Source organism: Endocarpon pusillum, assembly GCF_000464535.1.
Source record: "Endocarpon pusillum Z07020 unplaced genomic scaffold scaffold1751, whole genome shotgun sequence".
Lineage (NCBI taxonomy): Eukaryota > Fungi > Ascomycota > Eurotiomycetes > Verrucariales > Verrucariaceae > Endocarpon > Endocarpon pusillum.
The window spans coordinates 1-25,347 of NW_006916069.1; the positions used below are offsets into that span (position 1 = coordinate 1).

At 46.4% G+C, this 25,347-nt stretch overlaps 7 protein-coding genes across 7 annotated transcripts; 4 read left to right on the forward strand and 3 right to left on the reverse strand.

Annotated features, from left to right (window-relative positions):
• Positions 1-4,251: 4,251 nt before the first annotated feature.
• Positions 4,252-4,590, reverse strand: EPUS_07714 (uncharacterized protein; the record flags this gene model as incomplete). The annotated part of the gene is made up of 1 exon (XM_007802619.1): positions 4,252-4,590. One exon carries the CDS (start codon positions 4,588-4,590, stop codon positions 4,252-4,254), a length of 339 nt encoding a protein of 112 aa, XP_007800810.1.
• An 821-nt stretch (positions 4,591-5,411) lies between these two features.
• EPUS_07715 (uncharacterized protein) lies at positions 5,412-6,077 on the reverse strand (the record flags this gene model as incomplete). Its single annotated transcript, XM_007802620.1, has 2 exons — positions 5,412-5,923; positions 5,987-6,077. 2 exons carry the CDS (start codon positions 6,075-6,077, stop codon positions 5,412-5,414), a joined length of 603 nt encoding a protein of 200 aa, XP_007800811.1.
• Positions 6,078-6,245: 168 nt separating this feature from the next.
• EPUS_07716 (uncharacterized protein) lies at positions 6,246-7,204 on the forward strand (the record flags this gene model as incomplete). Its single annotated transcript, XM_007802621.1, has 3 exons — positions 6,246-6,441; positions 6,496-6,938; positions 6,995-7,204. 3 exons carry the CDS (start codon positions 6,246-6,248, stop codon positions 7,202-7,204), a joined length of 849 nt encoding a protein of 282 aa, XP_007800812.1.
• A 7,429-nt stretch (positions 7,205-14,633) lies between these two features.
• On the forward strand, positions 14,634-16,105 carry EPUS_07717 (uncharacterized protein; the record flags this gene model as incomplete). The annotated part of the gene is made up of 3 exons (XM_007802622.1): positions 14,634-15,309; positions 15,358-16,015; positions 16,072-16,105. The coding sequence occupies 3 exons, from the start codon at positions 14,634-14,636 to the stop codon at positions 16,103-16,105; spliced, it is 1,368 nt and encodes a 455-aa protein (XP_007800813.1).
• A 774-nt stretch (positions 16,106-16,879) lies between these two features.
• EPUS_07718 (uncharacterized protein) lies at positions 16,880-17,740 on the forward strand (the record flags this gene model as incomplete). Its single annotated transcript, XM_007802623.1, has 1 exon — positions 16,880-17,740. One exon carries the CDS (start codon positions 16,880-16,882, stop codon positions 17,738-17,740), a length of 861 nt encoding a protein of 286 aa, XP_007800814.1.
• A 2,738-nt stretch (positions 17,741-20,478) lies between these two features.
• Positions 20,479-21,537, forward strand: EPUS_07719 (uncharacterized protein; the record flags this gene model as incomplete). Its single annotated transcript, XM_007802624.1, has 1 exon — positions 20,479-21,537. The coding sequence occupies one exon, from the start codon at positions 20,479-20,481 to the stop codon at positions 21,535-21,537; it is 1,059 nt and encodes a 352-aa protein (XP_007800815.1).
• Positions 21,538-22,168: 631 nt separating this feature from the next.
• On the reverse strand, positions 22,169-23,272 carry EPUS_07720 (uncharacterized protein; the record flags this gene model as incomplete). The annotated part of the gene is made up of 1 exon (XM_007802625.1): positions 22,169-23,272. The coding sequence occupies one exon, from the start codon at positions 23,270-23,272 to the stop codon at positions 22,169-22,171; it is 1,104 nt and encodes a 367-aa protein (XP_007800816.1).
• Positions 23,273-25,347: the final 2,075 nt, after the last annotated feature.

Genomic DNA, 25,347 nt, shown 5'->3' on the forward strand with positions numbered 1-25,347 from the left:
TAAGTAATCTATTAGCTAGCCTTAGCTAGTATAGGCTTTCTTTATCTCTTATAAGAGTCTAGTTCTGAAGTATATATTCTTATAAGATATAATTCTTTATAGCTCCTGAATCTATTATAATCTTTGCCTTCTTATTATTTAGAAGTATATATAATATTATATATTATAAGTAATATATATCTAATATTATAATTATTTGTGACCTTTTTTTTTATATTCTTTAAGTTATCTTTTTAAAGAACTTCCTAATTTTTTGACTTTTCTAGTACTTTATAAGTGTGTATTTTTATAATCTAGTATTTAAGTATCTTATAGCAGGGGGTTTGTACCTCCTTAATATTTACTATTAAATAAATATTTAAACTTTCTTTTTTTTTTTTAATATAGTTCCTAAAATATATATATCCCTTATATTCTTTCTAATAAGGGCATAACTTATTTAAGTATAAAAAGTATCTATAAGGTTCTTACTAAGTATAGTATTCTAAAACTATAGAAAAGGGTTTCTTAACTTAGGTAGGTTCTGCCTCCTTTAGATTAAGCTTTTTAATGCTCTTATTACTCTTAATCTCTTTTTAAGTTAGGCTTTAAGTAATAGTTTTTTACCTATATTTAAGTTTATTTAATATAATACTATGGGCGCTGAAGTCGGACTCTGTACCTCCTCGTGGGAGCGCCTGGTAACCTCCATCGTCATATGGAGGGCTAACACAGAGACGCAAGCACGTCGCCGGCGGGCTCGACGCGGCGGATGGAGACGTCGAAGAAAGTTCTCAGTTGGAGTCCACGACGCTCAAAGACATTCAAAACGTACGAAACGCACGACGAGCGCAAGCCAAACGCAGGCGACACAACAAGGACTCCGCGGATTCCAAGTATCCTCCGAAAGCCAATTCAAAACTGTTACAATTATCAACTCAAAGCAGCCAATCCTTTTACGAACAGTGCCGACTACTACGCCAACAGTCTGTGAGCGACTACTTGAGTTGCAAGAGCCAGCGACCGAGCAATGTACGAAGTACTTAGTAAGAGAGGGATTTCACACAGAAACAGTCATCAAGAGGAGGCGGCCAGTCACAACAGAAGACACACAGCGTCCACCATAACGCTGTGTCATCACAGATACTGATCTGGGCTCGGGCGTGGGGGAGGCAGCTACCTCTCTTGGACGCTCAGCCAGGCAAATGGTTCAAAGGCAGCCAGCAAAGTCAATTGAGGCGGCTCTCTATGGGCATCCGGTTTGGTTTGTGCGTGCGACTCGGAAAACTCTTCGAAGCTAGATGGCAACTAGGTCTTAGGGCAAGGGTCGTACGGTGGGACGCAAGCGGCTTGTGTGCATTTAGGGTGCGTTATAGTTAGCCCTAGGTTTTACTGTGCTGTGCAGGGGCCACACAGGTTTTTCCTAACACTAGGTAGGCTTCTGCCCACTCTCTTGACGTCGACTATATCTTCAACCTCCCACGCCTCCTCTTCTTCTGTCTCTACTAGCAGAGGCGGTGGGTACTCCTGCCCTAGCAGAGGGTTAGCAGGGTCCTTGGTCAGCAGTGATGCATGGAACACGTTGTGAATCCTCATCAACGAGGGCAGTTCTAAACGAAAACTCTGCCTAAGCCTCTTCACAACGGGGAATGGCCCAATCCATTTCGAATCGAGTTTCTTGCAAGGTCTTGTCGTGCTAATGTTCTTTGTTGATAGCCAGACCTTATCTCCTTCTTCGAAATCGATTTCCCAGCGATGCTTATTCGCCTGCTCTTGTTGCCGCAACTGCGCAGCCTTTAGATACTCCTGTGCCTACTTCCAACCCTTTTCTATTGGCCTTGCTAGGTTCTTAGCCTTCCCTAGGGCTACGCGTTTCCTTGCTGTCTCTGCAGACTTAGGCTTGTTAAAGCTCATCCTTAGCTGATATCCGCGTATGATTATGAATAGCGATAGCTGTGTGGACTTAGATACTGCTGCGTTTGTAACAAATTCGGCACTCAAGAGAAGGTCGTTCTAATTATTCTGTACAAAATCTATATAGGCCCTTAAGTATTGTTTTATCTCTGCATTAGAGACTTTTGTCTGGCCATCTATCTGTAAATGATAAGCTATAGATAACTTCGCTTTGATTCCTAAGATTTGGCACTATTGTTTCCACACTTTGCTAGCGAACTGCGGCCCTTAGTCAGATATAATTGTCTAAGGAAGCCTATAGAGCTTCCACATGTTCCTGTACAGTATCTTAGCTGTCTTCTCTAAAGTTGTGCCCTCCTCTACAACTGTGCAAGGGATATAGTAGCGTTCCTTGCTTAGCTGATTAATAATCACTAGAATAATGTTGTAGCCTTCTAATGTCAGCAATCCTGTGACGAAATCCATCAAGATATCCTATTAGAGGCGCTCAGGAATCAGAAGAGGTTGCAACAGGCCTGCAGGGAGCTGATGCACAGGTTTGGTCCTCCTGCAGACATGACAATTCCGCAAGAATCTCCTGACCAACGTGTATCTATTCAAGATATAGTACCTACTATTCGCGATAGCCTTTCTTGTCTTTGTACAGCCTGAGTGCCCAGTCTCCTTGCTCTCGTGGAACTCTCGAATCACGTCTGTCACCATTACTACTGGTACTGCCAGTTTTTTTCTGTACCACAGCACTCCTTCCTTGTCTTCACAATTTTGAATGTTGTACCCAAATATTTTCTTCTTTGGGTTCTCTATTCGTTTCTCCATCCTAATCGCGTTGAACGTCTCGTCAACCTGATTCTCTTTCTCTACCCTCTTCCAGAGTAGCAAATCTTCCTCCTCTGGCAACGCCTGTACTACCAAGATCTTCAGGTTGTCTTTCACCTCCTCAGACAGCATGTTTGATTGCAGAAGGGTCTGATACAGATTAGGATCTTCCTTCGCTCTTAGGATCTCAGTTTCCCTTCAAGTTAATACGTCAGCTTTTCCGTTGGCAGCTCCTGGGTAATATCTGATCTTAAAGTTGTATTGAGATAACAACTCCGCCTAGCGTGCTTGCCAACGTGTTAGCTTCTTTATTAATATGAAATATCTAGAGCCTTGTGATCTGTGAGTATTTAGACAGGATATCCTCTCTTAGCGAGCGTAGCTCTAGCGACTATTCCTTGAAACAATAGATAATAGCTAGCAGTTCCTTGTTGTAAATCGTGTAATTATGCTCTGCTGATGCTATACTTGTTGAGAAGAATACCACAGGATAGAGTTCTCCATCCTCCCCTTGTTGCAAGAGCACTCCACCAACTGTATAGTCGCTCGCAAGTAAGGACTAGCTTCTTTAAAACGAGGTCCTTTAGGGCCTAGAACGCCTTAGTACAGCGGTCATCCCAGGTGCGCCCCGCATTCTTCTTCAACAGGTCATTCAGCGGCCTTGCTACCTTGCTGAATTCTAAGCAGAATCGTCGATAGAAGTTGATAAACCCTAGGAATCTCTGCACTACGCGGACATCTCCTGGGTTGGGTTTCTCTCACTCCCGAATAACTCGTACGCGCTCTGGATCCATCTGAATGCCCTCTAGAGTCACGATCAACCTGAGATACTTTACTAACTGCGTATAGAACTCGCTTTTCTTAATGTCAGCCTAAATATCACTTTCGTGAAGAATCTGTAAGACCTCTTCTTGTCGTAATGAGCTGAAGATCAAGATGTCGTCTAAGTATAGCACAACGAATTTTCTAAGCACCTTTATGAATTTCTCGTTTATGAAGCGTTAGAACGTCATTAGCGCAGAGGTTAATCCGAACGGCAGTACCCTATATTGGTAGTTACTATACGCAGTGCTGAACGTGGTGAGTTCGCTTTACTAACTGCGTATAGAACTCGCTTTTCTTAATGTCAGCCTAAATATCACTTTCGTGAAGAATCTGTAAGACCTCCTGTACGTGTTGCTTGTATTCTTTTCTTAATTAGCTGAAGATCAAGATGTCGTCTAAGTATAGCACAACGAATTTTCTAAGCACCTTTATGAATTTCTCGTTTATGAAGCGTTAGAACGTCATTAGCGCAGAGGTTAATCCGAACGGCAGTACCCTATATTGGTAGTTACTATACGCAGTGCTGAACGTGGTGAGTTCGCAGTCCTTCTTAGTCGCTAAACGAATCCAGTGATATACCTATTAAATATCTAGCTTAAAGAAGACCATAGCTTTTCTAAGAAGACTCATAGTCTTATTGATCCGAGGGATAGCGTAGCTATTCTTCTTTGTAATAATGTTCAGATCCCTAAAATTGACACAGAAACGGAGTCCCCCTTAGGGTTTCCGTACTAGAAGAATTAGCGATGCGAACGAGGCGGTGCTTGGTTCAATGAACCCCTTCTCGAGATGCTCCTCGATGTATTTCTTAATCACCTTGAGCTCATCTGGGCTCATCCTACGCAAGGGCTGCGTTCGGGGCAGTTCGGCACCTGCTTCCAGTTCGATCTTGTGGTCATACTCCTCCCTATGCTCTGGAAGAGTATCAGAAACCTCCTTTGAGAAGACATCTGCAAATTCTTGAAATTCCACTAGAAGAACCTCCTTTAGATCTGGTTCTGGCTGGATCTGTTTCTTAATGTATTTATTTATATCCTTTATTGTAATAGCAAACATTTCTGCACCAGGGGTGATTAATAATCGCTCAAATGCTATAATGCTTACAGGCTTAGTACTATGCTGGGCTGCCCTGGCCTCTTTGACCTTCCTTCTGTGGGTGATAGCTGTGATTGTCCTGCTATCTAGAGTCTTCTTTACCTTGACAGGGCGTAGAGGTCATGAAACAGCCAGGGCTGTTTTAAGACGCTTGAGAATCTTCGTCACCTGTAATAGCAATGCTCTAATCGGGTTAGCCTGAAATTTGGCTGTATATATATAGCCAAATTTGTCACGTGGCTTCTTTATTAGCTCTTCCTCTGTTACTTGCTCCTCAGCCCTAGGCTTATTACTCTGACTCTTGTAGTTCTGCTAAAATGTAAGTTGCTCTTTATAATCGCAATCCCCTACAAACTTTACTAACAAATCCCTAGGATCTAAAATGTAACTGTGCAGCCTTATCCACTTCTTCCCTAAGATTATAAAGTATATAGCCTTTATTATATAGAAGATCTGCGATCTCTGCTAGTGTTCACTAATATATATAAGCAAATAAAGGGCTTAAGAGATAGATTAATAGATCTTACTAGCAAAATCAGAAATAGGAATAGGTTTGACCAGGTCTATTATATTAATCTGTAACTTTTTACAAAGTTGTTCTGCTAATTAATAATCTATAACTGCGCTTAACTAATATCCTGTATCTAATAGTGCTAATACTGTCAATCTTTCTCTCTCCCTCCTAACGCTGACGTTAACCAGAAATAGAGCCTCGAAATTACCCTCCGCCACTGCGACAGGGATCCCTATGGCTTTTCTACTAGTTGCGCTGCTAGGCCTGCTTATGACGTCTTAGTAGCGGGCAGCTCTTTTCCCGATTGCTCTCGTGCCTGAGGGCAATCCTTTATGTAGTGTCCCAGTTTCTTATAACGGTAGCACCTTACTGTGGACACATCTCTCGGAAGTCGTGGCTTAGCTACTGGCCTCTCCTCCTTCGCTGTTAATTCGCTAGCAGATTGACGAGTGCTCGAAACCGAAGGTTTCGCCGGCGTGCTGGCGCTGGCTGCCGGTTGGTTCAATGCGATACGTCGACTGTTTATGTCGGCGTACGTCAGGTCAGTGATCATCTCCTGAATTGACATATATCTGCGGAGAATAATGACTTGCTTCAGATCATCTCGAACCTTATCTCGAAGGTCCATGATCTGGTCCTCTTCTCGGACTTCTGCTTCGCGGGAAAGCCGTCGGAAGTCCCTTAGGAAGGTAGCGAGGTCCTGCTGCCTTTGCTGTAGGTAGTGGTACTCCCGACGAGCGGTCTCCTGCTGAAACAGGGAGTCAAAGCGATTCGCTATATCTGTAAAGATATCCGAAATCTAGGCCCTTTCAAAGTCTTCGAAGTAGGACCTAAGCAATTCACGAGCGTTACCGCCGGTACGCGACTGCACGTAGGCGACCTTAGATAGTTCCGTTGGAAAAAGCGCTGCGTTAACCATGAACTTCATCTTCATGGCTGACAACCAGGAGCGGAACTTCTGAGGAGGACCGTCCTCAAATACCTCTAGGTGAGTGAAGATTGTCGAATTTCTAGCAGTACCATAGATCTACCTGGCCTTATTTCATCTTTTCAGATCTTTCCGCCTTGAACATTCTTATTGACGCATTCTCCTTTCCCTGCCATGGCATCCACTCCTCCTCCCTTTTCTGTCGAGAACGGCCACGTCTCAGAGAAGAGTGATATAACACCAGTTTCCAATGGAGACGCTATCGAGTCTACCAGCATCAATGAGAAGGCATTGATGCGAAAAATAGATTCAAGGCTACTTCCTGCAGTGACTCTGCTTTACCTCTGCTCTTTTCTCGACCGCAGCAATGGTGGGATACAGGTCTCTTAGAATTGATAATAGCATATACTAACTTGTTGCGCAGTGGGAAACGCTCGGCTCGAGGGTTTGTCAAGCGACCTTGACATGACCGGAAATCAGTATCTCACCAGTCTCACTCTATTCTTCATTGGCTACGTCTTATTCGAAGTCCCTTGCAATATTGTCCTCAAGCGCACGTCTCCGAAGTTCTGGCTTCCAACCATGACGCTGATGTGGGGCACCGTCTGTACACTAATGGGCGTCTCACAGAGTCGCATTGGCTTCTTCATCGTGCGCTTCTTCCTCGGTGTGACTGAGAGTGGCCTCTTCGCAGGTGTGGTCTTTTATCTATCTATGTGGTACAAAAGAGACGAAGTACACTTTCGTGTTGCGCTCTTTTTCAGCGCTGCATCACTCGCCGGGGCCTTTGGTGGTATTCTTGCCTGGGGCATTGCTCATATGAGAGGCGTGGGTGGTTATGCAGGATGGCGTTGGATCTTCATCCTGGTATATATGGACTAACGCACTACTATAAATATACGATACTAATAAGTCAAATATAGGAAGGTCTTCTCACGGTCTCAGTGGGTGCTGGAGCTTATTTATTCATATTCAACTATCCTGACACGGCGGGAATACTTACGAGAGATGAACGAATATTCATCCAGCACCGGCTCAAGGAAGATAATGATTCAGTCCGAGATGAAGCATTCAACTGGACTAACGTGTCAAAAGCCATGGCAGAGGAAATGCATCATCCATCACAGGCATAAGCCTTTCTTGTATCTTTCTGTCTACTGATCCCCAGAAATTCTCTATTTGCTTTTCCCATCCTAACTCTTCTTTAGTGGCCCTTGTTTTCTTCCTTTTTTGGTCGCGTCTAAGTCTATTAATATGTTTCTTCCTACAGAGTAACATCCTAGAGTTCTCTGTTTTGGATATTGCGTGTTTGCCTTGTATCACACTAGAAAATTAATATGGCTTTTCTTTTGGCCCCTTTTAAGTTGTCTTTCATAATTCTGGTTATCGAACTTGATCGTTATCTCAATCAAAGGTGACAATTCACTTGGTCGGTCAATCTTAGATAGGTCATCTTTTACTGAATCCTTTAGTCCTTTGTAAAAGATGGCTGCCAATGCGGCATCCTTCTAGTCAACTCGTGAGGCGATCTGGTGAAACTTAGAAGCGTAGTCTGCAGCGGATCCCTTCTGCCTTATGCGCAGTAGGTCTCGTTCGGCTTCCTTGACTGTATCCACGTCCTTATATACTTGCTTGATCTTAATCACAAAATTAGCAAAGCTATAGAAGATCTGTTACGTATCCGGTTCTTAATCCTCTAATGCTTCCTTAAGCTTGTCCTTAAGGTAGGGTTTAAACTAGTCGTATACGGCTCCTCAAAGAAAGGTAGCTGTATACAAGACCTTCTTTTTATTAGTATCTACTGCTTATGTATAAAATAAAAAGTTAATTTATAACTAGTTTAAGAATTCTCAAAGTCTCTTTTTATCTCTATAGAATAGATCTAGTAGTATAACTTTGAACTATATATTTCTTCCTCAGTCTTTAATAGCAGCGATGCTTATTAGTCCTAAGGTAACTAATATAATATATGTTTTTAAGTAACATATATAGTATCTGTTTAACTGTACTCAGTATTCTTAAGAGTAATAGTCAAAGTATTAGGGCTTAACTAGTTAAGACAAGTCTTAACTAGAAGCTAGGTCTAAAGGGTTAATTAGGTAGAACAGGAAGTGCAGTGAATAATACTAGAATGTCTTTAACTTAGGTATGAGCTGATAACATGAGTTGACTACAAAGACTCTGAAACTATCTGGGAAATAAGTGTGCTTATATAGACTAGAAGATTTGTGCTCAGAGTTGATCATCTTGATCACCTCTGATCATTGCTCATGAGTGCTCACCCTGATCACCTCTGATCATTACGTTGTCCAGGTCTGACCTCGTGTGCAGTTCAGGGTCCAGTCCTGTCCAAGTCTGTCATAGTTCCTTCGCAGAGTGCCAGGCAGCTCCGTAGTGCCTGTCTGTGCTTGGCGTGTTCACGTGCTATAACAAAATGCTTAATTGCCCTCTTTTATTAATAATCTAGATAATCACGAATTTCTTACTTCTATTAAGTATATAGGCACTAATAAATTTCTTATATTACTAATTCTTATAATAGTACTCTAAACCCTCTCTAAGGCTATATTTATTAATAAATTACCTCTAAATTATCTTATTATGTATAGCAAAACTGGATATTCGAATTCTGATATTTATAATAAGTAGATTTGTTATTTTAATAAATCTATAAAAGTTATTACAAAAAAGGTATATTAATTACTAATTTTAAATTTAAATTTATATAATTTTGCTAAGATATTACTATTATTCTTTTTTGCCTTCCTTTTTATTCTACACATCTTTTATAGCCACTCAATATAATATGCTTTTAATTACTTAAGCATTATTATATAGAGGCTATTAATTATGCTATACAGCTTAGCAATTACTTATTTTCACAAGCAGTCTTTTTAGCTAATATTTATAAAATCTGTATACAGACTTTTAAGAATTTTATAATTCTAAGTACATTTTAAGAAACTAGTCTTATGCCTTATAATCTAAATATAGTAATTGCTAAATTGCCTCCTTTATTAGTTCTTGATTCTAAAAATAACTCTGAATCAGAGTCATTAGATATTACAAAAAAAATTGCTCAATTTGCAGAGCAAATTCGGACGGATATAGAGTTTGATTCGAAGAGCGAATTACTTGTGCACAAATTCATTAAGGGTGCTATAGCGCGTGTACAATCAGGGGCCTAAGCAGAGGCGGATTTGGAGCACACTCAATTGGCCGAAGCAGCACGCGCTGCACGTGCGAAAGCCACGCATCGTACCGTACAAAAAGGGGGCATTATTACTGTTGAGAAGGCCAAGGAGCGAATTCGATTACGCACGCGAAGGGAGCAAGAGAGTTGGGAGAAGAAGGAGTACTCTCGGCGTCAATGCCCTAAACGGGACAGACCCAAGTTTGTACGCTTCTATAGGGCTATTTCTGCGCATGCCCGTCTTCGTATTAGTACTATGGACCCTGAGGACCAATTAGATTATCAATTGAGCGATGAGGGGGGGCAATAGCTATAGAAATTGAAAAAATCTATCGTTGCGCTGCGTTCTATCGTTGCGCTGCGGTGCACTAAGCTGCAAAGCTTAGTGCAACTGAAAGTGCACGGTTACGTCATTCAACGTGGCTTCTACATTGTTTCCTACATCAAAGAGTTGTTTTACTACTTATATCCCTCTTCTTGTACTCTGTACATTGATTCTAGTTCTTTGCGCTCAATATATCAATCGTCTACCCCCCTTGCACTCCCCTGAGATCCTAACATTTGGTCACCACCAGAAAAAGGATGTATCAACCACCCCGGCAAAAGGACAGCGCTAATGAGTTTCGAACTATGCCATCAGCACAGTCACCGTTAACACTTTCAATGAAAATCTCAGCTACAGTCTTATCGTTTCTATTCTGTCCTTTGGCAGGACCGCATTGGCATTTCCACTCATGAGTTGCAAGGCTACTGGTCAGCCGTCCTAGTAGCGCTTATTTAGGCTGCTCTAGTATGTTTTCCCTTTGCCAGCGCAATCGCATATAAATGAGGCTGGGTAAGGTCCCATCCATATTTGGCCAAGTAATATCTATTGCGGTATGGTTATTTTCGGATGGGAAAGGTCAATAGAATGCCGGGATTGACTACCACCGGAAAGTCATCTTGATTGTTATAGGTCGTTCTATCCTGGTGCTCATCAATGCAAGATGTTCGTAAGGTACAGTTGCTGCATTCAGATGTGTCAGACAAAAGCTAGTTTACGGTCCTCTGAGGGCCGCGGTCCTTTTGGTCCAACAAGATGATTGTTGGAGTCGCCATACCTGGTCATATCATAGGGTCAAAAGGCATCGGGAAGACTTCAGGAACCGTGGCAAATTACCTTTGATGGAAAAGACCAGCAATAGTCCAGGTTAAAATCAAAGACTTACTTATTCCAGATGATGGGCATCGTCAATGTCAGTGAACTCGTCTCTCTACCTCTGCTATATAGTCAAGGCGGCGTTTTTACTATTTCTGCCCCAGGCATCAGCTTCCTCGTGCTTGATCTACTGCTGCTGATATTGCTGATCTAAAAGAAGATTGCTGCCTGCCACCATAGCGATGTGCCTACCATTGGCACATGATTCGACACCAATAAACTCAATGAGCCGCAGGTCCAGCGCCGAAAGGAACTGCCTGCGACAGAGCGGAGCCTGCTGCTCGGCTCTAAAGAAAAGCTACGCGAGTGCTTATCGCACCAAACCGGTGTAGCTTCTTGCAATGGCATCAATGCTCTTGTGCCTGCGCAATTCCTTGTTGGCTCAAGCCATAGTCGACTCCACCTTTCAAGCCGCTATTCTGGGCCCCTTTGACGTCACAATCCTTCTTGAAAGATCTCTTCAATGTCGGTTCATTCCATGTCGGCTTTCTTTCTTTCTCTTTAATGAGGCCGAGACTATCCACCGATCACACCGGCAGCTGGCCTGTGGACCTTTACAAGCCAGAACGTAACTTTACCGTACTTGGTAATTCCCTTCTCCCAATGGCTCTGGTTTCAATCCGAACACTGAAGGTAGACCCCCGGCATGCAGATCGCCTTCGTTGCGGCTAGCGCAGGAGTTGGAGAGTGTCACAAACGCAGTCCTGATTTCCCTGATGCCAATGTGCGGACTAAGTATATGACTTTCAGTGTCCAGAATGCCCATTGGCACGTTGCTGGCAGGAGCTACAGGCGAAATGTAAGTTCGTGATGAAAGATGGTGCTGTCCCAGGCGGCAAGCGTTGAGCAGTGACGATAACCAAAATTGGCCACAAAAACATGCATTTGGTATTCATCAGATTGGCGGGCCTGGCACGATTACTTTTTTATCTGGGAGAAGCTGGAAACCCTGCTCTCAAAAGGAATTGCAGTGCTTACACGCCAAGGGCCAAAAGCCCAACCTTAGCTATTAGAGTTTATAAACTGATTGATAAATATGGCCGAGTGAGAACTGTCGAAGACAAGTCATCAATCATGATCTCAGCCCGATTGCTGGTAGTACAGATTCGGTGCCTTGACTGCGAGCACACAGTATCTGGGGGGCGGCAGAGTTGAAGTCGACCTTGATCGGGTATACTCCGCAGTACGAAAGCGTTGTAAGCATGGTTGGATGATCAGAATCCGATGATATTGGAATCTGGCCATGATAAGTTGACTTGGCTGGTCGAAAAAACGGACTGGCTACGTGGGAAGCAACATATAGTAATCTGTTGTGGTTTCCTAGTCATGTTCTTTACCAAGGGTTTCCTCAACGTGGGAAACGGTGCGCATATACCAGCAGGTATCAGAATTCATTGCCCTTTGGGGAAATGATCCCTTACCAAAGGTGCAATGAGTTTGGATGCCGCCTGCTAGATGAAAGGGGATGAAAGGGGTTATGGGTGGCCTAAACCCCGTTGACATGGATGTACACCTTCAAGTGCAGTTTTGCGTACGTACTTTAGGGCGGCACTTCAATGGCCATGGCCAAGATACGAATACTGTAACGTATTAGCAACTCAACCGCTTAAAGTTTTGCGGTAATGACTATAAACTCGAGGGACGGACAAATAAATATTCGAAACCATGGAACTTCGATTCATGAACGATTGTGTAGTCCGCGTCATGACACAGAAAATCATTGCAGCATAAACGATTCTCAAGTCTGCCACGTTGACCGCTAAAGATGACCACAAACAATACACCAAGGTTGCAATAGATTTGCCTAGCACTGAGAATCTATTATCACTTGTCAAGCCGTTGAAGGCAGCTCGAAGCTCCGAGATAAAATCAGATAGCACAACCATCTGTGGGTCTAAAACCTGGCAAGTGACTGTCAAGGCTCTTAACATCACAGAGCGCATTTTGAGCGCTTTGTCAAGATCACGCATGATTTATAGAATCGGGCTAACCAAGCTGTGTACGATACGCTTCTCCGGGAGAATGAAGCTCTCCACCAGAACGCTCTTGTTGGCACATATCGCGCACAAATGGATAAATATCCTCGGCTAGGCGTTGGACGGAGCTCACCCAGCAGAATTTGCGTCGTGAGTCGTGGGCCGCCTGGATGCGTTCACTTCCACCCACGGAGCCAACAAACTTCGTGAAGCGTTTGGTTTCGGGAATGATTGCTTTCTCATCCCGTCTGAATTCAGAGCGCAGACATAATGGAGTATTCAACCTCCAAAAAATCATCTTGGGCGGACGCTCAAATGCGCCGTCATTTTGGCTTGCCTCGACTCGTGAGGCTGCAAGATTGCACAAAGCTAGCATGGTACTGATCTTGCTAACGTGTAAAGCGCGGCTGTCAAGTAGTGCTAAGTGGCCAGCATTTTAGTTCAGGGAGTTGAGATTGATGAGCCGATGTCGTGTACTGCATTGTGACTCAGAGAGAGCCGTTACCCAATATAAACCTCAGATAATCGGGTTTGATATGAAGCAAGAAGTACCTGATATCCTGACATATAGGAAGTGTGGTCAGCTTCAAGGCCCAGATCTGATTGGTCTTGGCAGGAGAATCTTGACATCAAAAGAAAGCAGAAACGTCCTCCCTGCTTGTGGGCCAATTACAAGCTTGTCAGAGACTGTCATTTTCGCGGGTGAGCTGGGAGATTGATAGGGCACCCCACCCGAGTCGCTGGCGAATGCCACCTGGCAACCGACCTTTCAATTGCTATCCCTTGAACAGCTGAACATCCAAGATAATGGAACTGAGAGCCTTCTGAAACACGACGCCCACAGATGAGTCACATGATGCTAGTACCTTCAATCTAATATCCTGGTCGTATAATATGTTAACGGGGCATAAAATAGTTCATGAATGAACAGAATACTGCTGCTGTAAGTAAGGCAGTCCAGGCAGAAGCAGCATGCAAATCTCCCCATCAATACATACTGCAGCAAATTCACTCCTGCCCCGGCGGATCCGTGATATACCCCCAAGCATTCCGATAGGGGCTTAGGTACTCCCTGGACCCGTCGCCACGGTCAAAGTATACATCGCCCCATTTATCGAAGCTTGGGCCTAGTGGCACATAGACCAGCTTTTATGTATTATGGTGTATATGTAGCCGAGGAAGACCAGCTGCGGTTATAGGGGCGGCGCGTAGAGCATTCCTTGTTGCTGTGAAAAAGGAGGGCCACAGCGCATCTTTTGGTGTTGAGAGCCAGGGAGGCCATAGTGGGTGCCTGGTACGGGTGCAGGAGAGGGGTAGCCGGCAGTGTAGGGTTCGACGGTAGCGACGGTAGGGGGTGAGCCGAAGTAGTTGCTTCCGTCGCGTTGATTTACGTCAGCTTGGGAGGAGGGCCGAAATATGGGGAATGTTGATTGTATGTGGGGGGGGGGATTTTAGGGTAGATTTGGTTGGAGCTGTTGCTCTACAAGCGACGAAGGCGTGAGCGGTCTATACCCTTACGGAGCCAAAAGGCAGAGGAAAAGATAAAGGCGTAACTGATCTCTCGTCTGGACATTGCTAATTGGAAATTGGAAGGCGGACGACCAAATTTGTTAGGGGATACGTATCTCCAAGCGCGTACGACTAGTGGAGATTCGTGTATTCTTGGCTCTGGCGAGAGGTACTATAGTAGATCCCTCCACCTTTAGCTGCCACCTTCAGCTTCGTATCATTTCACGTCATGCTAGGGGTAGAGGGGTATTCCTATGACCTGTAGAGTCATCATGTGAAATTGAAAATCAATGAAAATCAAATTACATTTAAGTTACGAGATTCCAGTTTCTTGGCAACGATGACTACTAGTACTGCTGGTACCACCAGTACTGTACCTAGTACTAAGTAGTAAGTAGTACTTAGCATTGCGCTTGGCTCCATCCTCCTCGACATTCTGGTGGACTACGATTACATGCCCACCATTTAGCGTATTGAAGCAAGTGATGGAGGGGGCATATACGTGTGCGAGGTGCCTGAGAGCCTTGGGCTCAAGCTCGAGCGTACCGACAAGGAATATCTCTCGAACAGCAATGAAGCGCATTCGTGAACGCAGCTTTTCATCTCCCTCAGCCAAGTTATCGAAACAGTCCCACCTGGCAAGGAACACGCCTTTTCTTCACCCAAAGCAACCCTATCTAAACCGAATGGCGCACACTGCCACCGCTCCAGTCGAGGAACCTGATAACTTCGAGCGCCACAATCAGTTGCCGAACAAATATGGTGAATACAGAGCTCACCCAAGAACTGTGCTCGGGTCTGATAATCTGTTCCACCCATTCTCCAGGTCACCAATACCGGAGATTCGTCAACGGGCCGCCTTTACCAAACTACACGCATATTGTCCGCATCCTTCGCATCAACAGACTCGAATACCTACCTCACCCCATGATCCTGAATCGCGAAAGGTGCCCGAGGTATCGGTAGCACCGCCAGCGCATGTTCATTTTGAATGTCCAGACTGCGGTATAGCCACATACTGCACGGAGGAGCATTGGGCAGACGACTACGAGGCGCACATGGAGATTTGTGACACACTGCGACAGATCAACGAGGATGACCATGATTTACGATCAGGGCGGTGGTTTCCCGAATTTGATTATCCGGGACCACAACTGGATGAGATACTGGTAAACATGACGAGTTGGGACACCTATCTCTATACTCGAGGCTTTGAGGCGATTAATGAAGAACGAAGCATGCGTCAGGCAACGCGACTGCTTACCTACCCGTTGACCGTGGGTAGTGTTCTGCATGAGCTCAGTCCATATAATATACGAGCTGGAGGAAGACTGACGACGGAGGGTCTCAAAAGCTTGAGTGGTAAGTAGTGAAGGTCGACGCGGTAATCCTTACTGACTCGTCCTGAAGCATTACGTTATACACTACATCCACCACGAACAGGCCAAGGCAAAGACATTGCTGGCTTGCGCTTGACCAGTCCTCCCGTACGAATATTCATCCTCGGTGCGAGAGCCGAGTCATCATTACCACGCGAAGTATGGATGCAATTATCCTACATCTTCCCTCGATCAAGCCTACACCTTGTCTTTATTGGACCAGAATCCATGGCCAACAGAGATGCAGAATTTCCACTGCCAGAACGGACAGCTGCCAATCCATTTGGAGCTGTTGTTGAGGATCGGATATCGGACAAAATGAAGATTACCACCTACGTCGAATACTTTCATACCCTGCATGAAGCGAACCTCTTTTATCCTTACGACCCATACTTCGATTGTTTTATGCTTTACCATCCTGGCCTTGGCCATCCTGCTTCGTCACACGAATGGGCAGACACCCTACCTCGACTGTTAGAAACGAAGGTGCCCGTGATATGCACAGGTTACACGGAGTGGGACATGCAACGAGATTGGAAGTGGGTGATGGAAACATGTGCTGGAGAGGTGGATCTGCTGATGGAGCCGGGAGAGAATCGGTTTCGCAGTCTAAGGTGGGATTTAAACGATCTAGATCCTCAGGATATCAGTTGTGGTAACTGGGGTGTGTGGGCTTTTAGGGGAAAGAGGTATGATCTCCGTTCCGGTTCACTGCCACTCAGCCATGCTAATCCCGTCTCTACAGATACGAAGCCACACGCAAGGAGTTGGAACCATAGAAAGTGTACACAATGTATCACACTATCCTGTCAATGCGGCTCAGATTCTTCAATTATGTACAAGGTCAGCCTTCTGAAGGAATTGTCCCTGGTTTCAAGTCCTTACGCCGGCCAAGGCACTCCAGGCTGACTGTTGCGATTTCCACGGTTCAACTCTCGTATGATTTGGCCGGAAGTTAGCACCACCATCTCGCCAACATGCAACCAGCCAAGCCGTCAAGCGAATGGCACTACACTCCAATATTACGTAGGAAGAGCAAAGAGTGGTAGGAGCGGTCGATTTGATTGTACGAACGTGACGATCTGATCTGTTTCGCCACCTCTTTCTCTTCATGACGTTCAATTACACTCACATGGCCAGATTCTAAATTACGTGCATTAAAGTGGGCGAATGATGGGCCTTAGGCAAGGGGCTAACAGGCATTCAAGCCACAAACTAGGCCTGTATGCCTCTAGTTCTCGTAGTGGACCCCCGCAACCGGGTCATGATGAGGCGATGCTCTAACAATCCCAAAACGCCTCTCCTTGTACCTGGGGCAGTTTGTCTTTAACATTCATAAATATCAAGACTGTGTACCTTGTGCTAACATTCCAACCAAGGTCCTACTACATCCGCATAAATCTGCCTTAACCATACGCTACCCAAATCCACAACTCTCCTGCTTGTGCATTAGCTAGCGCAAATTCTTGACTGCGGAATAAAGACAAAAGCCCACAACTGCCACTGCGGTCTACAACCTACAACACATCGCAACTCAGTATCATCCTACCATCATGAGAATCCTATCACTTGCTGCGCTTCTTCTCTCCACATCACACCTGATCAACTCGGCCTCAATACCTCAATTTCCAAACTCCGACCTTATCGCTCGCGAAGCCTCCTCAGAACTCATCTCACCTCCATCTCTACTAGACCCACATTCGTCTCGCGCTCTTAGAAAACGGAAAGGCGGAGGCGGTGGCAGAAGCAGTGGTGGAAGCAGCAGTAGCAGCAGTAGCGGATCATCCAGCGGAGGCTCGCGCTCTGGCGGCATCGGTGGAGGACGCACCTATTCCTACTCTCCGAGTAGCAACGCTGGGGGAAGAACACGATCTGGATCTGGCACGCCACCAGCCTACGGTGGTTACTATGCTGGTGGCGCAAAAGTACCCTACGCAGCCGGTGGACGATCACCCCGAGGTTTCGTTCCTTTCCTCCTACCCATCACCGCCTTTGCTTTCTTCCCTGGCATCTGGCTCTACGGCTCGCTGTACGCATACCCGTACGGGACTCCGTATCACTACCGCAACCAGACCGGCTTCAACCAGACCGTCGATGTTACATGTTTGTGTCAGCAGTACTCCGTGTGCGGCTGCGATGACGACGGAAACACCACTTTTGTACGGCAAATCATAGCAGGTGGCACGGACAGGCCGATAAATTCGAGCGAAGTGGTGGTCCTGCCGCCGTTGGCGAATGGAACCCAACGCGCATATATCAACGGCACATTGCCGAACGGAACGACTGCTGCTGGAGGGGAAGATCCAAGCTCAGACGAGGAGATTATTGCTAGCGGGGCCGTCAGGATGGCAGCGAACTATGGAGGATACTGGATCATGCTGATGACGGTTGTGGGGACTCTTTGCGCATTATAGAAATGAGGAGATGGTTTGACCTAAGAGAGACATTGGTTCTCTGACGAAAGGATCCTGAATCGGCGCTTTTCACTTCTCAAGACCATTATTTGAGTTATAATGATCCCAGCAAAGCTGGCTACAGCGGACGAAAATGGTTCCGATTACCCCCGTTCACTTTTAGAGACTGAGCATTCCGAATCAGTACTTCACCTTCGTTGTTATGTTATTTCAAGTACATATATTACCTACTTGTATCTACATCTTGTCTAGCAGTTACCTGCTATACTGCCAATATTTCGGTCTACAAGATTGTGGTGGTGGAATCCATCGCTGTCAAAGGCGAAAAGATCTATTATCCTAAATGCTTCGGAAACATGAGGTGTACCGTCCCACAACAACTCAGCAAAAAGATGCATTATGCGAGCCATATCCCCTATGTCACTGAATCAGTGCAATTGCCTTGTTGAGAATAGCGTTCCAGTACTTTTAGCGTGATGATTCCGCTGCAGTCTTGGCATAAAGAATTATAAATGCGTTTTGTTTTGCATTACTCTAATTCTTATACTTGAGATTTTGAAAATAGTATCATTCGACAGCTCTTGAGATTCTGAACATCCTTGCATCCCAAGATCCTCAAAAATATCAACGTTTGATACTATGTAAAACCTTCAAAATCAAAAATGTACTTAAAAAGTTTTGAATGTTACTCTTGCCTAGTAGTAGGCTGCAACAGAATTTCCACTTTAATTCATTTAAGCTCACGGGAAGGCTATTTTCAAAAAGGCAGTTGCACAGATTCAGCGATCCAGGGGATAGCCAGCTCGGACCTCCGGACCAAAAATCAGGCAGCACACCCCGAAACATCGCCTCCATTTCAGAGGCTCCTCCCTCTTTCCCTCTACGTTACACATTCTGGTGCAAGGCGCATCGTAACCATTCCTTCTCCCCAAACCACTGCCCCCACCAACATCAAGCCTCCCTCTATCCGCCGTATCCTCCCTATTTCCAGCACGAAACGCCTCTCGCAATACACGACCTGAGTGCCCGACGGCTGATCAAGCGTAGCGCATTTCAGGTTGCTATCAAATTCCTCTTTGTGTTGCATAAACTCGATCTTATAGCCGCAGCCGGCATCGGCATCCCCAACGGACAGGGCATTGATTGCATAGCAGCCCCCTATCGACTAAGTCTGGAGTGGGGTGCGGGATGGCTGTAGTAGGTAGGCGCTGGTGCGTGCTTTGGAAGAGTTGTATCTGCTGACGTAGTGGTGGATATACTGTACTATGTTAATCCACAAACCATGTCAAAGCGGTGTCGTCTTTATTTACGCTAAAATTGCAGTGCAGATGGCTGAAAATGTCTGATTCCATTAGATTTCCTCCTCCAAAGCGCGTCGTCTTTATTTACGCTAAAATTGCAGTGCAGATGGGCGATTTCGATGGGCAGTGCTGGGCACAAATCGCAGATCGGGAGTTAACCAGTAATGGAACTAGCGTTAAGCTAACATTACTTCAGGCCCTCCCCCGTAGTAGATGACCACTTTTTACCCCACCGGCGTGCAGGCTTCAAAACCCTCACAGGATGGACCATGGCACTCGTATTCAAGTCGTGACTACTCTGTACTCCGTCCTGATTTAGCATTGTAAATCGTTAAAATCATAGCAACTTAGCGCAAGAGTATAAAAGGGTTGTAAGCGACGAAGCCCATATATCATGAAATAGTGGAAAAGACGCCGAAAACAGCATCCAAAGGCGCCGTTTCCTGTCTCGAGTTCTACAGAACACAAGGTTCTACAGGTGGTTAACGAGTCAAGAAAATCTTGCAAGAACCTTTCCCTGCTGTTTTTGGTAGTAACCCATCATCTACTCGAGTATGTCAGAGGGGATTCTGTCTGGACTAGCATCAAGTACCACCGAGCAATGCAGGTTCTAACTACTAGTACTCTGTAGGATGAGTAGGATGAGCGTGCAAAATAGCGACAGGGATGCTGAAAAGGATGTGGATATACGTAGTAAAGAGGGCGTTTAATAAGAGATTATGACCAGCGTGGTTACAAAAGTTTTGCCTGATACTATAGTAATCCACAAATCATGTCAAAGCGTGTCGTCTTTATCTACGCTAAAATTGCAGTGCTAACTCGCAAGCGCCATTGATACCCAGGCATGGATTCGGTCTGGACTTGGCATAGCATCGAGTACCGCCGAACACAGCAATGCGGGTTCTAACTAACTAACTTAGTTGTCATACAAACTCGTGGATAGGGAAGATACGCACCGTGGCGACAGGGCGTCGACATATTGAGCTTGTGAGGAAGTTGTTGCTTAGTCAATAGCATAAGCCGTTGGGCACTTATTCCATCGCAAAAGTTAAGTGCAGGAGGGAGGCCCTCAACCCTACGAGTAACTTAGGCCCTGGCCACACTTCTGCCCCTCAAGGTTTCGGCCGAAAAGGAAAATAGGACCTCGGCACAACTCCAACTGGAAGTCTCCGCACCCACACCCACGACTACGATCCGACCTGATTGCGGTGGAGGTACGTTCTGGAAAGATGAACTTCCATTCGAGTCGTCCAAGCTTTCTTCTCCAATGATAAAAATTCCAAACTAGCATATTGCGATATCTGTTTATCGGATACGCAATGTCCATCCAACTCTAACCTGGCTGTCAGCTACTCTTTGACCCCATTTCGCTCTCCGCCAACCTTCCCTCCTTCCCCTGGTCCGAACTGACACACCTCTCTCACTCACACACGAACGATGCGCGCCATCCAAGTCAGCTCTTACGTCTCCTCTCCAACCTCACTGACCGTCTCCACCGTTCCCACCCCCCAGCCAAGCCCCGATAAATACCTAATCCGCATCCGCGCCTGCGGCATTAATTTCTTCGACCTCCTCCAGATCCGCGGCAAATACCAACACCAACCACCCTTACCCTGGATCTCCGGCGCCGAGTTTGCCGGCACCGTCATCTCCGCGCCCACAGCTTCTTCTCGTCCAAGATTCAAACCAGGCGATCGCGTCTTCGGCGCAACGCAAGGCGCATACGCAACGCACATCCTCGCCCCGGAATCCGTCCTTCTCCCCATTCCAGCCAGTTGGAGCTTCGAAGACGCCGCGGGGCTGTACGTCACGGCGCCGACGGCGTATGGTGCGCTCGTCGCGCGCGTGCACACACAACCGGGAGAATGGGTGCTCATCCACGCTGGTGCTGGTGGGGTTGGCCTGTCTGCGGTACAAGTTGCGAAAGCGCTGGGCGCGACTGTGATCGCCACCGCTGGGACGGAGCGGAAAAGGGAGGTCTGTCGCGAATATGGGGCGGATTATGTGGTTGATTATACGGATAACGACTGGCCCGGGAAGGTGCGTGAGATTTGTGGCAAGGAGAGGAGCGGGAATGGAAGGCAGGGTGTCGATGTTGTTTATGACCCTGTGGGGATGATTAGTCAGTCGCTGAAGTGTGTGGTGTGGAATGCGCGGTTGCTTGTTATCGGGTTTGCGGGCGGGGAGATTGAGAAATTGGCGCTGAATCGGGTATTGCTGAAGAATGTGTCGATCGTGGGATTGCATTGGGGCATGTATGCTAGTAAGGAGGCGGAAACAGTGGGGGAGGTCTGGAAGGGCATTTTCAGGTTGATCGAGGAGGGGAGGTTTAGGGGAATAACTTATAAGGATAGAACATTTGTGGGGTTGGAGAGTGTTAAGAATGCCTTGGTGGCTTTGGGTAGGAGGGAGACGTGGGGAAAGGTGGTTGTGAGCGTGAAGGAGGATGAGATGGAGGAGGGCAGGGAGGCGATGGGAAGGCAGAGTAAGCTGTAGTTGTCTTGTGGGAAGATTCTTCATTGGGGAATAATATGAACAAGAGATAACACTGATAGCTCTAAACCCACGCAGAAGGCTGAATTCGCTGAAAGTTCAACAGACTTGGTCCTGATCTTCATCGAATGAGGACAGAGATGTCAGGTAAGCGATGACTTGGTGTATAGCGCTTCATTCAGAGGTCTTTCTATCACCATTCCTAAAAGTGCTCTGAGAACTTCTTTCCACATGTGACCTTCATGCAAACGCCGTCGGTCACCACCGAGATCAATGAAGAAAATGCGATATCGAACCACTTTTGGCTTAGAACGACTGCTCTATTCCTCAAGCTCTACCGTACAGCCGACGGCCAACGCAATTTGCTTCAATGTGTTGCACGCCATCCTTGCCTCGGCACTCCAAATGTGGAGGGCCGTTATTATTCGTTCACTGCAGGGAAGATAGTCTGCGTCGTGTTTGACTTTGCTGTTGAGAAACGGACAGAATGAAACCGAGATGAAAGTTTAAGATAGGTGGAAGGGAGGGACTGGAGCAAGACGCCAGACACAAGGATGAGATGGGTACTCTACTGGGGCTGTTGGCTTCCGTATGGTGCATTTCTGTGCCCGAGAGACGATCATTTTTCATCCCGTCAGGCATGGCTCTTCTCGCTAACATTGAATTCGCTCCACAATCTTTGAGCACCAGGGCACTCGTCGATGTGGTCAAGCATCTCCTGCTCAGAGAATGCCTTCCGCGACATTCTCACAAGCTCTTCGCCTTCCTCGACATCTAATGACCTGCTATGAAGATGAGCTTCGAGCTCCTCCAGCGATGGCTGTTCGAAACAACCTTGACACCACAGACCACGCTCAACGCTGCCTGCTTGGTGGTTGAGCGATGGAAAAGGTGTGGATGCCATGTAACGGAAGGGATCTTCATCATCAGGTAAATCCAACACCTCGTTGGGCAACACAGGTCGTTCAGGAAATGGGGAATCGAAGCCCGTCTCCCGCATGGCCACCCAATCGCGCCGCTTATTTAAATATGCTGTGTGCATCCTGTATGACTTCGCATCAACTTTGGCCTTCATTTCGTCCTCACCGCCATGCAATTTAACAGCCAATTCTCGTGCCATTCTGGTACTTACGAGCCGCTGTCTTCTGCTGCGCCGTTGACCATCGTATTCGCCTGGTATGCTATACAATCTGGGAATGTCGCGAAAAGATCTTGTGCTCAAGGCAAAGCAATTGGCCGCAGCAGACGTACTGATGACCCTCATTGAGAGGTTATCAGTCAGGCAATTGAAGCAGCAACGCTCAATGGTTGGAAGCAGAAGAAACGGCCCATAGTCCGCGCAGCCAACGCATCGGTCTATTCTCAAGACTTGGTACAGTTGCGCTGCGCTAAATTCCGAGATAAGATTGCTCTCCCCCAGGGCCCGGAGGGCGGTTGAGGCGTGCTCTACCATGCACTTGAATGCTGGCATGGCCTCGACAGTTTGTTTGATCACGTAGCTGACCAGCCGGAGCTTTCCTAGACTCTCGAATTCTAGTGAAGAGAATATATTGTAGAGCAACTCTAGCGGGAGCTTCATCATGGTTCCACCCGAGGACTGACGTGCTGATAGGCGCCCCAGCGCGATTGGGCAAGCCTTGGGATAAGAGATCATACACATATCCAACTGTGAGGTTGCACGACTCAATTTTCGAAGTTTCTGCGAGCGGATATCGTCGTGTTTAGTGGAGGATAGCATCATGTTTGGAGGATTGTCAGATGCGATTTGAGGTGAGTACAGGGAGACCGCCGGGTTACTTGTTGATCAGTGTAGACGAAGAACTGAGTTGCACATGCACAGCCGTCAGCACCACGAGTGTGTGTGTGTAATGCTATTGACAACCTCTACTAGAGAGTGCTTACGGAGTAGATTAGGAAGATTTATCACGCCTACGCGTCGTTCTGGGTGAGACGCGTTAAAGATACATAAAGCGTGTCGTCTTCATCTACGCTAAAATTGCAGTGCAGGTAGGTGGGGAGCTAGCCATCTTGGACTTAGCTGTTAATAATTGGTCTTTTAAATGACTTAAATCCTAGAGGCTTAGATTATGGGGTGATAGGGCTTAGAAGCTAAGTCAAGCCTCATAATCTAATCAGCGCCCTACTTAAGAGCCCCCAAAATAAGCATTATTTAATCTAGCAAGATACCCACTCCTTGTACTATTAGTTGGTTGGCCAGCCAATATTGAAGCTAAGAAAAGCTAGCAACTTCACACTAGCCCGGGGGGGGGAGAGGGGCCAGCTTTTGAAGCACGACTCCGTAATTAGCCACACATGATAAGTTAGCAAAATCTGCAATTGCGACTTGTTGTCTTCTACCTCTTGTCTTCATGCACACTTCTTATTCTTATTTGATAGCCGAACGGGTGACGTTGAGATTTATCGAGACACTCTTGACTTGAGCTCATACTTTGTCTCCACAGCCTGAGAGGCGCTCTTCCACTTGCAGCTTGGATACAATGATGGACTGATCAGGGATCAAGAATTGAGATAGAGTGATAGATCCAGCTCTCCTACATGTGCTTTGCCTGGAGGTCGTCCAGATGTGTCAGCTTCGAAGCTGGATGGATTGCCATCAACTCCGTGTCAGCCATTTGATCCTTGGTTTCACGGATGTAGAAATACTTATTCGATTATCAGTCGTGGAAAGGCTGTCATGTCATCTTGAGCACCCACCGCCTAATGGTCAAGTCACTCTGGGAAACCAAGCATTCTTGGATTCAATTACTCTCGCAAGTTCGGACATGGCCTTGTTCCATGACAGTCCATCCCTCGACGGGTATGATGGCATGAAGGAGCACGAAACCCCCAGTTTCTATTCTAGAATCAACTATTCATGGACGCTGAGAGCGTAGCGCCCTCGTCCTTTGGGGATTGACATCGAAACTGTCTGTAAGATGAATCTGCTCTTGTTCGAGTCCTTGAAGATCTGTCATTTTCTTTTTTTACGGGGTTGTCCTTTCAACACACCTACAACGAACTAAGGCCCAGCCCAAGTCTGAGATTTTTGCAATCGAAGCAGTGAGATTGAAATCGAGTGGACAGCCTATAAACTTCCTCTGTCAGATAGATGCATTGCTCCTGGATCCAAGGCAGATCTCTGAAAAGGTGTTGGGTTGCATTTTGTTTTAGGATGGTTTGATCATGTAGCCGGATCATACAGCACATTCTGGCTCTATTGTCAACGTTCTGCAACTGCGTCAAAGCCTAGACTCGGAAACTGTCGTCCTTCCGAGAACTCCGTCGATCTTCTGCGTTCAGTCTGTTCTCCCCTTTGTACCTGCAATGGCGGAAAGGCGCGTGACGAAATACTCCACAAAGGACGGAGCCTGTTGAACATTCCAGCCGCTTTGACCAGCCAAACCCCACACGAGCAGAGATAAGGATATCGATAACTACCTCGTTATCAGTACTTCGACCAGCTCATCAGGCTTCCTCTCGCTCTTCCAGCTATCTCAATATGAAGTCTGCATTATTGTTCCTCCCTGTTCTCCTCCCCCTAGCACACGCGTATTTCTCTGTCAAGTCAGCCTTTCGCCTTATTTCCATTACACACTGAAACTCACCAAGTCTACAGATATCCGACCTCGCGTGGAGACAGCATGGGAACGCAGGATCAATTCCCCTGTTCGTGGCCTATCTGATCCCCATCCCCCTCCCCATCCCTCCACCCCAACCCTCAACAACCCCCTCAGGCGGCGGCCTCGACGCCTCAACCAGCACGCGCACCGCCTGGCCGCTAACCGGCGGCTCCCTCATCCTCATCCTCGCCCC